The sequence below is a fragment of the Vigna angularis genome, chromosome 3 (genome assembly GCF_016808095.1).
Source record: "Vigna angularis cultivar LongXiaoDou No.4 chromosome 3, ASM1680809v1, whole genome shotgun sequence".
NCBI lineage: Eukaryota > Viridiplantae > Streptophyta > Magnoliopsida > Fabales > Fabaceae > Vigna > Vigna angularis.
Genome location: NC_068972.1, coordinates 21,497,184 through 21,507,631, shown reverse-complemented (window position 1 = coordinate 21,507,631; position 10,448 = coordinate 21,497,184). Strand labels below are relative to the sequence as shown.

At 35.9% G+C, this 10,448-nt stretch overlaps 1 protein-coding gene across 4 annotated transcripts; it reads left to right on the top strand.

Annotated features, from left to right (window-relative positions):
- The first annotated feature begins 614 nt into the window (after nt 1-614).
- Nucleotides 615-5,279, top strand: LOC108326236 (ETO1-like protein 1). Of its 4 annotated transcripts, none has more exons than XM_017559614.2 (7): nt 615-878; nt 985-1,065; nt 1,395-1,650; nt 1,741-3,456; nt 3,978-4,269; nt 4,376-4,685; nt 4,794-5,279. In XM_017559614.2, exons 3-7 carry the CDS (start codon nt 1,523-1,525, stop codon nt 5,012-5,014), a joined length of 2,667 nt encoding a protein of 888 aa, XP_017415103.1. In that variant the 5' UTR covers nt 615-878; nt 985-1,065; nt 1,395-1,522; the 3' UTR covers nt 5,015-5,279. The 4 variants fall into 4 exon arrangements, with proteins under 4 accessions (XP_017415103.1, XP_017415104.1, XP_017415106.1 ...); XM_017559615.2 differs by having other exon boundaries at nt 615-894; XM_017559616.2 differs by having other exon boundaries at nt 617-771.
- Nucleotides 5,280-10,448: the final 5,169 nt, after the last annotated feature.

Below are 10,448 nucleotides of genomic sequence, written 5' to 3'. Positions count from 1 at the left end.
ATGGAACAAATTATATTTTTTATCTATCTTATTTTTTTTATCTTTAATAGGTATCTTTAATATTTACGTTAATATGCTCTTGTACTACAACCTACCACCAAAACTAATAGAGTTAATATTAGATGTTTTTTTTTTCCAAGAGCAGGATTAAAATCTTGTTATTATTCTATAAAACCCTTCTCCACGGAATAATTTTTTTTTTACGATTTCTTTCTTCAAAATAATAGGGCTGAAGTTTAATTCTACAAATATAACTGTGTACTGACAGTGTAATTTATTTAAACAATCGTTTTATGAACACTTATGATACATGATAAATTTATTAACTTTCGTAATAAGAATCCTAAAAGTTATATAAAAACTTGTTAATAAACTGTGTAAGATCTTTTTCACCAAGATGTTCATTCATTTCTATTATGTTTTATTTTTATCTTATATAGACTTTAAATTAAAAATTTAAATTATAAAAGATAAATCATTGTCAAAATTTTGTAAAGTACTGACATGATTTTTTTTGCGACAAATAAAAATATTTCAGAGTAACAAGACAATTATTGATTGGTTGAATGAATCAAACAAGACATCATTCTCAGACAAGGAATATTTGGGCGTTTGTCATTGGCATTGGAAAAGCACTGCCTAATATCTGTCATACTCCTGTTATTTTCCATTTTTATTTCAATTGTTTCATCACTTGTTTTTGCTTTTAGTTATGTTTTTTCTTTTCACTTTCTAGCAACGGAGTTCAAACTTTTATTCCTATTGATTTTGGTAAGTTCAACTTCCAACCAACAGTGGCTGCAACTTCTATGGTCTACAACTCCAACGGAAGGAAGGGAAAAAGTGATTCACTTTCCCTTTCACCAGGAAAAAAAAAAGTAAAAGATAGACAAAGTAGAAAATTTTCAGTCAGATTCCCCCTCACTTTTGATTTCATCCTATACCCTTAACATGGTGTTTCAAATCCTTCATTTGTCTCTGCAGATTTAAGCCACAGGTGAAGTTACCCCCCTCTCTCTCTAGCATTTTAAGCGCTGATTTGGATGAACTACTGCAATTCAATTGGTAATTTTTTTATTTTTTATTTTTTTGTGTTGGGATCTTTCTTAGCCATTTGGCTTTATTTTGTAGATAATCCTTGCTCAGTGATGAACTGAAGAGGGTAGAGTAAAATTATGAAATGGTTTCCCCCTTTTCTTGAATAAAATTTTTGACTGAGATTTGGTTGATGGGTAACCCATTAATGTATTCTTAGGAAAGAACGTTACTTTGAGGTTGATTGTTCCGTTGCTTCTAAAAGGGGAACACAAAGGGGAAAAATAAAAGAAAAGAAGCGATTTTGCTTTCTGGGGTTGGGAATTTTTCAGTTGACGGTTGTGAAATGTGACTTGCAGGTAGAAGCTGCTCTTTTCTCTTGGTAGGTCTGCTCCTTTCCTTTGCCCCCAATTTACAAAGGTTTTGATTTGGAAGAGGAAGCACTATTATAGTGGAGATCTGGGACTTGTTTTGTCTCTTATGCCCTATGAGGACTTTCTTCACTGCGGAATCATGTAAAGAAGCACATCCTAATGCTTTAAACCCACAATCCTGGCTCCAAGTTGAAAGAGGCAAGCTTCCCAAGTTGTCATCGCAGTCCTCATCTTCATCAATGTAAGATTCTCAGGTCAACGTTTTTGCTTGAAGCTTAGCATTTTTTTAGCGTTTTCGTTGAATTAAGTGGGTTTCTGTTAACTGCCACAGAGAATCTCTAATCAAGGTCCCACAGCCACCTATACTCCCATTCTTCAAGCCTGTTGATTATGTGAAAGTTTTAGCTCAAATTCATGAAGAACTTGAGCTCTGCACTCCGCAGGAGCAGTCAAATCTGTTTTTGTTACAGTACCAGGTCTTTAGGGGCATGAGGGATGTTAAACTGATGCGGAGAAGCCTCCGGTCAGCTTGGCAGAGAGCAAACACTGTTCATGAGAAGATTATATTTGGAGCATGGCTGAAGTATGAGAAGCAAGGGGAAGAATTAGTTGCTCAGTTGCTAACAGCTTGTGGTAAATGTGAAAGGGTATTTGAACCCATAAATGTAGAATCTCATATTTCTTTTGACAAAGTTGTAATTTCCCAGGATAGAGTTTCCATGAATGATGGGAACCACACTTCACAGTATGTAATCTTTACAGTCGGAGATGAGAAGATAGTCTGTGATAGACAAAAGATTTCTGAACTTTCAGCACCATTTCATGCAATGCTAAAGGGGTGTTTCAGGGAATCGCTTTCTGAGACCGTCGATTTGTCTGAAAACAACATCTCTCCTTCAGGTATGAGGGCAATAAAGTATTTTAGCTTGACCGGCAGTTTGCTTGATGTCCCTCAGAATCTTTTGGTGGAGATATCAGTTTTTGCAAACAAGTATTGTTGCGAAAGACTAAAACTGGCCTGTGATAGAAAACTTGCATCCTTAGTTTCCTCCAGAGAAGATGCACTGGAACTCATGGAATATGCTGTGGACCAGAATTCATCTGTGCTTGGTGCTTCTTGTTTACAAGTGCTTTTACGCGATATTCCCAACTGTCTGAGTGACAAAAGGGTTGTGGAGTTATTTATTCATGCTAACAGGAAGGAGTTGGAAGTCATGGTTGGGCCTGGTATATTTGCACTTTTTTGTTTCTTAAGCGAAGTTTCTATGAACCTTAGTTCTAGTTCAGACACAACAGCTCATTTCCTGGAACGGTTGGTTGATTTTGCTGAAAATGACATACAGAGAATGCTGGCATTTCATGAATTGGGATGTGTAAGGCTTTCAAGGAAGGAATATGATGAAGCCTATGGTCTTTATGAGAAGGCTGCAAAGGCAGGCCATATTTATTCCGTTGCAGGTTTAGCTAGACTGGATTCTATAAAGGGTGAGAAGCTTTTACCTTATCAGAAGATAAGTTCAATCATTTGTTCTGGTGCTCCACTTGGATGGATGTACCAGGAAAGATCACTGTACTGTGATGGTGATGTGAGGTGGAAAGACCTTGAGAAAGCAACTGAACTTGACCCAACTCTTGTATATCCCTACATGTATAGGTCTGCCACTTTAATAAGGACAGAAAATGTTGAAGGTGCATTGTCTGAAATCAACCGGATTCTTGGCTTCAAACTTTCATTAGAGTGTTTGGAACTACGGTTTTTCATCTATCTGGCCCTTGAGGACTACAAAGCGGCACTCCGAGATGTTCAAGCAATTCTTACCCTGTGTCCATCTTATAAAATGTTTGAAGGGCGTGTAGCTGCATCTCAGCTCTGTACTCTTGTGCGTGAGCATGTTGAACATTGGACAACTGCAGATTGTTGGGCACGATTGTATGACTGTTGGTCTGCAGTTGATGATATTGAGTCTCTTTCTGTCATCTACCAGATGCTTGAATCTGATGCTGCCAAAGGTGTTCTATACTTCAGACAGTCGTTGCTTCTCCTTAGGTATATTAAGAATGTTTGTTAACTGTTATCCGTAGTTAATATATATATATATATATATATATATATATATATATATATATGCTGAGTATTATGTGAATTAAAGTTGTTTATACGTGCTCCCGTACACTTGTTAATTATAAAAAAACCTTTGATTCTACCAAACTCCACTTAAGCTAGGCAATCTGAAATGGTATTTGTTAGATGTGAGAATTTTTTATCTTTCACATTAAAAGTATTAATTTTGAGATTACTTGTAGTAATGATTAAAAGATTCCTTGTGTTCGGAAAAAGCAAGTGGTAGCTGCAGGTTGATGATGCATCCGTTTAGCTTGGTCAATGAATACTTTTCACTTTGCCAAATGAGGAGCCTCACAGTTCCTTCTGTTTAAGCTCTTGTTTTTAACAGTTTAATCATGTCAAGTCGCTTCTGGAAACACAGTTTCTTCTGGTTCAAGATCCTGTTTCTTATAACTTGAACTTACGTATGCTAAGGAGTCTATAAATCTGATATTAATTTGTAGGCTAAGCTGTCCTGAGGCAGCCATGAGGAGTTTACAGTTAGCTTGGGAACAGGCATCAAGTGAGCATGAAAGGCTTGTGTATGAGGGGTGGATCTTGTATGATTCAGGACATTACGAAGAAGGGCTCCAAAAGGCTGAAGAGTCTATTACTATTAAAAGGTCTTTTGAGGCCTACTTCCTAAAAGCCTATGCATTGGCTGACTCTAGTGTAGATTCATCATGTTCTTCAACTGTCATTTCACTTCTGGAAGATGCCTTGAAGTGTCCTTCGGATAATCTGCGCAAGGGTCAGGTATGGTTCTTCAACGGTTCCACCATTTTGGAAAAATTTTACCTAGCATCTTATACATATTATACCTTCTTGTTTCACAATTGTTTTCTTCCCTTCAATTTACCAGGCTCTAAACAATCTTGGAAGTGTTTATGTTGATTGCGGGAAACTAGACGCAGCAGAAGAATGCTATGTGAAGGCCCTTAAAATCCAGCACACGCGAGCCCATCAGGGTCTTGCTCGTGTTCATTTTCTCAGAAATGACAAGGCTGCTGCTTTGAAGGAAATGACCAATCTTATTGAGAGGGCAAGAAACAATGCTTCAGCTTACGAGAAGAGATCTGAGTATGGTGATCGTGAACTCACAAAGGCTGATCTGGAGATGGTCACTAGATTAGATCCTCTTCGGGTGTATCCTTATAGATATCGAGCAGCAGGTTCATATTTTGCTTCTTCACTCACCCTTTATTCTGTTTGTCAGACATGAGAGAAAGAAACTTGCTTTTTATATGTTGTAGTTCTAAAACCCTGTTATGTGGTTGCAGTTTTGATGGACAACCACAAGGAAGAGGAAGCCATTGGTGAACTCTCCAGAGCAATTGCATTTAAAGCTGATTTGCATCTGTTGCATCTTCGTGCAGCATTCCATGAACACAAGGGAGATGTCTTAAGTGCATTGAGAGATTGTCGTGCTGCACTCTCTGTTGACCCAAATCATCAGAAAATGTTGGAACTTCACTATCGTGTTAATAGTCACGAGCCATGAGTCAAGAACATGACTTTTACGAGAGAAAGTGCCGGAAAACACAGCCACACTGACGATTAAACGTGAAAAGGGAATTTGTAAATGAAAAGTATAGTTAAAAGTAGGATTTAACCATTATTAGGGTGGCCGAAATTTTGTTATTTACATTTTATCTTCCTTGAGTTTTTCATTTCGCACACATGCTCCAAGTGTTGGACTTAATGCGTTGTTTCCTTTAAACATATCTTCATCGTATAAATTTTTTTCAGAGCTCTGATTATTTTAATCTGAAAATTTTAAATTTAAAAGAAAACAATTACTTAAAATAGTTATGGAAGCAATAACTTAAAAACAATTACTCGGGTGTACAAAAATGTTTGAAATTAGAAGAGATCGTTAAAAGTAACCCAAAGTCCATAAAAATCCCATTAGAAAAATAATCCTCTACAATCTCAATTGAATAACGAGTTTATTATCCTATTCTCATAATCTATATTGAATATCAGTTTTTGTTTTTTTTACAAAAAGTCTTTTAAAATCTTAATTGCAAGCATTTCCTTACGAACATTAACTCTTATACACGTATATACAAAGGGATTTTTTTTATTAACAAAGCACATTAATGTATTGTACTGTATGGGATAATCAAAAATCAAACACGTCCTTCTAACACGTGTGACTGATTTTAGAATTTTCACCAACCAGTATTCTCATCATGTTTGGCCGAATGCGCCGTAAAGGCTGTTCTAAGCAGAGGCAATATTGATCTTTCTTTACGACGAGCCTTTCATGAATTCCAAATCTTTTATTCTACTAAAGTTTCCATGCAAATTACAGATGATATTTGATGCCAACCGCCCCCGCTAGATTTTCAGCTTTTCTCGATGCCCTTGAAGAGGCATATTAACTTTCACAATGTCATTACAGCACATCTGAAGGAAATGAAATGAGATGAAATAGCAGTCATTAAGAACAAGCCAACCAACTAAAATAAAGGATAATAATATACTGTAGTTCATGCATGATGCAGCAAAAATCAGCGAAGTTCATTTAAACCCTCTTTCCACATCTGAAGGAAGAACAAAATGAATAAATATTTGCAGAACGTTTCCGCTCTCTCATGTGCTGTAATGAATTTATTATTTTATAAAATAAAGACAAAGGAACACCACTAACTTTTTTTATAATTCCATGTAGAATATGAAGCATTCGATGCTGATAGGATCCTCGGGGTTGTCAGTCATGCGACTATGGCCTTATTTAGTAGTCAGTATTTGTATTTTTGGCATCATCTTATCAAACACGAATCCTCAAAGTACATAGAGAAAATAAAACTGCCCTTCCTCTCCAATATCTGTTTCTGTTCAGGGACACGTTTTCAGTAATAGAATACTCGGAATCATTCTAAAACCCGCAATTGAGTGTCGACCACAGTAATTTTTAACATTCTAAAATACCCATTTTAGTCCCACATTATGCAAAAAATTATTAGGTTTAATCATTTCGAATGTCCCTATTTGTGCAGAATCGTCTCAACTAGGTCCTCGTATTCTTTTTTATCTCACTTAGGTCCCTATTTATGTAAAATTGAATCAATTGGAACCTTGCCATTAATTTTAATGAACGACGTAAAAATTGTAGTGAAATAGGATGCTGACTTTGCATGTGTGAGGGAATTTAATTATTTTAAATTTTTAAAAACTATCATCTTTCTCTTATGAATGACTGAAACTTCTTCAATAGCTAGTATATGTATTCCTAAAAACCAGAAAAACTAAAAACAAAAGGGAAAATAAATAAAACTTCCTATATCACTCAAATCATATCAAACACCATAAAGATAATTTTCCTCCCCAAATGAATATTGAGGAGAACAACAAGGCGATCAGTAACTTCATAAACGGGGGATACAGAAGAGTAAAAGAAAACATGGCAATCGACATTAAGGAATGCACAACAAATCCGCTATTTATTTCTCTCATTAAATCTTCAGAAGATATGATAAACATAAAGCTCGAAGAAAGAAAACAAAGAAAGTAAACAAGGGTAAACAAAGGGAATACAACCCCGAGAATTTTGAATGGTCAAAACAAATGAAGAAAAAAAAGGCTTCTGGTTCATTTCTGTAAATTTTCCAACAAAGATTCTAAGAAAAATAGACACCCAAAAAGAAAAAATTGCCATTGGCATATAATTTGGACACGCATCTCCATTCAATATAAGCGGAATCCAATAACGAAAAATGCTGCATAATGAATGCCATGTTCTGGATGGCAGCAAAAACCAAATTAATTTCTATTCCTAATTAATTTCTTCATCAGATTAAAATTGGATTTCTGATTCTAATTTTCCACAGAGAACTCAAATAAGGGTTCAGACTTTGTATTTTTAGAATCTGGAAAACCCAGCGTTGGCTAGCTTTAGAAACCTATTTTTTTTTCCAGTTCGTCCTCTTTTTCTTTTATGTGAGCCACTAGAAGCTCCAAGCTTCTTCTTCTCTCTAATCTCGCGGACCACCCAACCTTGGGAAAAACCATCCTTGGCTCGTGCTTAGGGGGTGATCTCGCGAAGACGCGACGGAGGAGCGACGGAAAGGCGTCGGAGGCGCGACGAAGAGGCGTCGGAGGCACGTTGGCAGTTGTTATTCTTCTTCCCTCCGTTCTGATTCGCGGCAAGGAGGAAGCTTCCTTCTCCTTCTCTTCTTCTGTTTTTGATTGGGTTCCGTAGAGGTTTCTGTGCCGATACCTGATTTTTGCGAACTGAGATTAGGGTTTTCACTTCAAATCGATTTGGGAAATCCTAGGTTCCCTCTGAATTCGAAATTTGGTTGGGATTCTTCTTCCTTGTAGATCGGCGGTGAGGGCTTCTGCGTTTTGCGGCGAGGGTTCGGTTGGAGATTTTGAGGGTTTTGATTATTGCGGTTTTGGATGTTATTGAGATTTGGTTGTTCCATTGCAGGTTGATGATTGCAGTTTGATATTCGTCTCTTGAACTGAGGGTTTCTGGCTTGCTGTGTGATTCTTGGTTCTTCTCATAAGAGGAAGAGGATAGTTTTTTAAAATTTAAAATAATTAAATTCCACGTAACTCTTCCACCTTTCTCATACATGCAAAGTCAGCATCCTATTTTACTACAATTTTAACGCCGTTCATTAAAATTAACGGCAAGGTTCCAATTGATTCAATTTTACATAAATAGGGACCTAAGTGAGATAAAAAAGAATACGAGGACCTAGTTGAGACGATTCTGTAGACATTCGAAATGATTAAACCAAATTATTACTACGGTTTGTCCATTTCATTTTTCAATGTATTAACACAAGAAAGTGACCGGCATTTTGTATAATGAGAGTAGTGCGTGGATTTTATTACGTTATAAGACTAAAGTGATTGTCACTTATAATTATATATAAAAGGACTGAAGTAAAGGTTTACTTGACTTTAACCAATATCAATTCATTCAACAGATATCTGGAAGAGTTTATATACTGTTTATTCAGAATGATGAAAAAGACTTTCTATAACCTCTTTCTAACTTGTTTAGATAAGTTTTAGGGTTAATTCTGTCTCATGATAGCTTAAGTTATAAAATTTAGGGTTGATTAAGTTTTTAGAAACTCTACAATTTGTTCAGTGTTTTTATAAACATTCAATAATTTGATCCAAACAGTAATTTATTACTTTTGTGGTCACTATTGGGTTTCTTCTGCTGTTCTCAAGTCCCACAGTGAGTGTCAAAGTGTTTCTGTACGTAAGTGAATAGAGTCGAGAAACACATCTTTCTGTCGTCACCTTTTCTTGTTTCTTCCTTTCAAATCACTTGATTCAACTTCTTCAAGTCTAAGCCGAGTGATGGACACCTACTAAAGACACTCTGATATTCAAATTAGATTTTAATCAATGAACTTATTTCACAATTAAGTATCAAAACTCAATTAAACTAACCTTACCCGGTAGCTTATCTCATATTTATAGATTTTATTATGAACCTTAGACTAATATTAGCTTAATAGTGACAATGTCAGCGTTAACCCAAGTGTAGTGTTGGTAGACCCAATTGACCTGCTTAATTTATACTTTAAAATAAATAAACCTAACGGAATGAACATATTCCAAACACCGTTCGGTTAATAAAACGTACTCGTCTTCGGCGCTGTCTTATCGCACCGCCTACCGACCGACCGGATCCTATACCATACCATACAATATGTAATAATCAGCATGACAAAAATCAACTAGAATTAAGAATGATTTAAGTTAAACTGTAAATAAATCTGTATTCTTATTATAATAGCCCTCACAAAAGAATTCTATATAAGAAACACATATCTTAAATAGTTGAAAGAGTTCTTCAGTATATCCTTTTTTCTGTAACTTTCTATGTAATTAGTGTCAAGCCACTATTTGAATCAAATGGTTACTCAGGACTGAGATTAAAAAGATGCATAGATGATACTTGTTTGGGATAATTATGTGACCATGTCTCTGTTTTTAAGGGAAATAACGAGATAGTGGAATGTGTGTTATAGAAGGAAATTTAAAAATAAAAATAAAAAAGTGGTTATGATGTTAGCAGTTTTTCGGGATAGACTTTGTGAGAAAGTGTATATATAGTCCACCCTTTGGGGATTGTTGAGGGTCTTTTCTTACGGAGTGTCTTTTGATGTGTAAAGAGGGAATACCGTGAGTGCAAGGGAGTGTCTTCCTTTTTTGTATGCGGAAGTGTCTTCCTTTCTGGTTGTGTTCTTTTTTCCTGATGACGCACGTACCAAGATTGGTCCAACCTGTTAGATCTGAAAATGGACAGACTAAAGAATCAACTTAGCACGTTGGAAAGATGGACCAATGAACAAGGGAAGGTGGTTGTGGAACTGAAAGTTGATATGACTATTATGAAAGAAAGTTTGTCTGATATGAAATAAATCAAAGAACTGTTGTGAGAAATCCCGAAAAGTGAGAAATCATCTAAAGAAGTAGAGTACTCAAATGATGAAGAGATGAACAAAAGATCTGTACATGGTGGTAGACTAGATGATAGTAAGAAGTCTGTTGTTCAAGAAATTATGGAAAAGCACTTTTGGGCTAAAATAAATCTCTTCCTCCACCATATCATCATGAAGAAAGGCATTTTTAATGTTAAGTTGATCATGAGGCCAATGGTGAATGACAGTCGTGGCAAGGAAAAGACGAACAATATCAAAGACATCAAATTGAAAGATGTGCTCCCAACACCCGACTTTTTCTTCTCAATATTTCACTAAAGTCATGTTGTGAGGACATGAGTTCTAATTTTATACACCCAATTGAAAGTCGTTATGGGATAAGACGATTACTATATAAACATAATTTAACTGAAATCGTCTTCCATATGCACAACTTCTAACTACGAAAAAGAAACGGAAGTTATTCTCCATTGACACAACTTCAGTTCAGTTTTTGAAGCGTAAAGGAAATCA

Excerpts from the sequence above, each read along its gene's own strand:
- LOC108326236 (XM_017559614.2), top strand. The coding sequence starts at position 1,523 with ATGAGGACTTTCTTCACTGCGGAATCATGTAAAGAAGCACATCCTAAT. Across the intron at positions 4,270-4,375 it reads ATAATCTGCGCAAGGGTCAG|GCTCTAAACAATCTTGGAAG; the intron begins GTATGGTTCTTC and ends TCAATTTACCAG. Across the intron at positions 4,686-4,793 it reads TTATAGATATCGAGCAGCAG|TTTTGATGGACAACCACAAG; the intron begins GTTCATATTTTG and ends ATGTGGTTGCAG.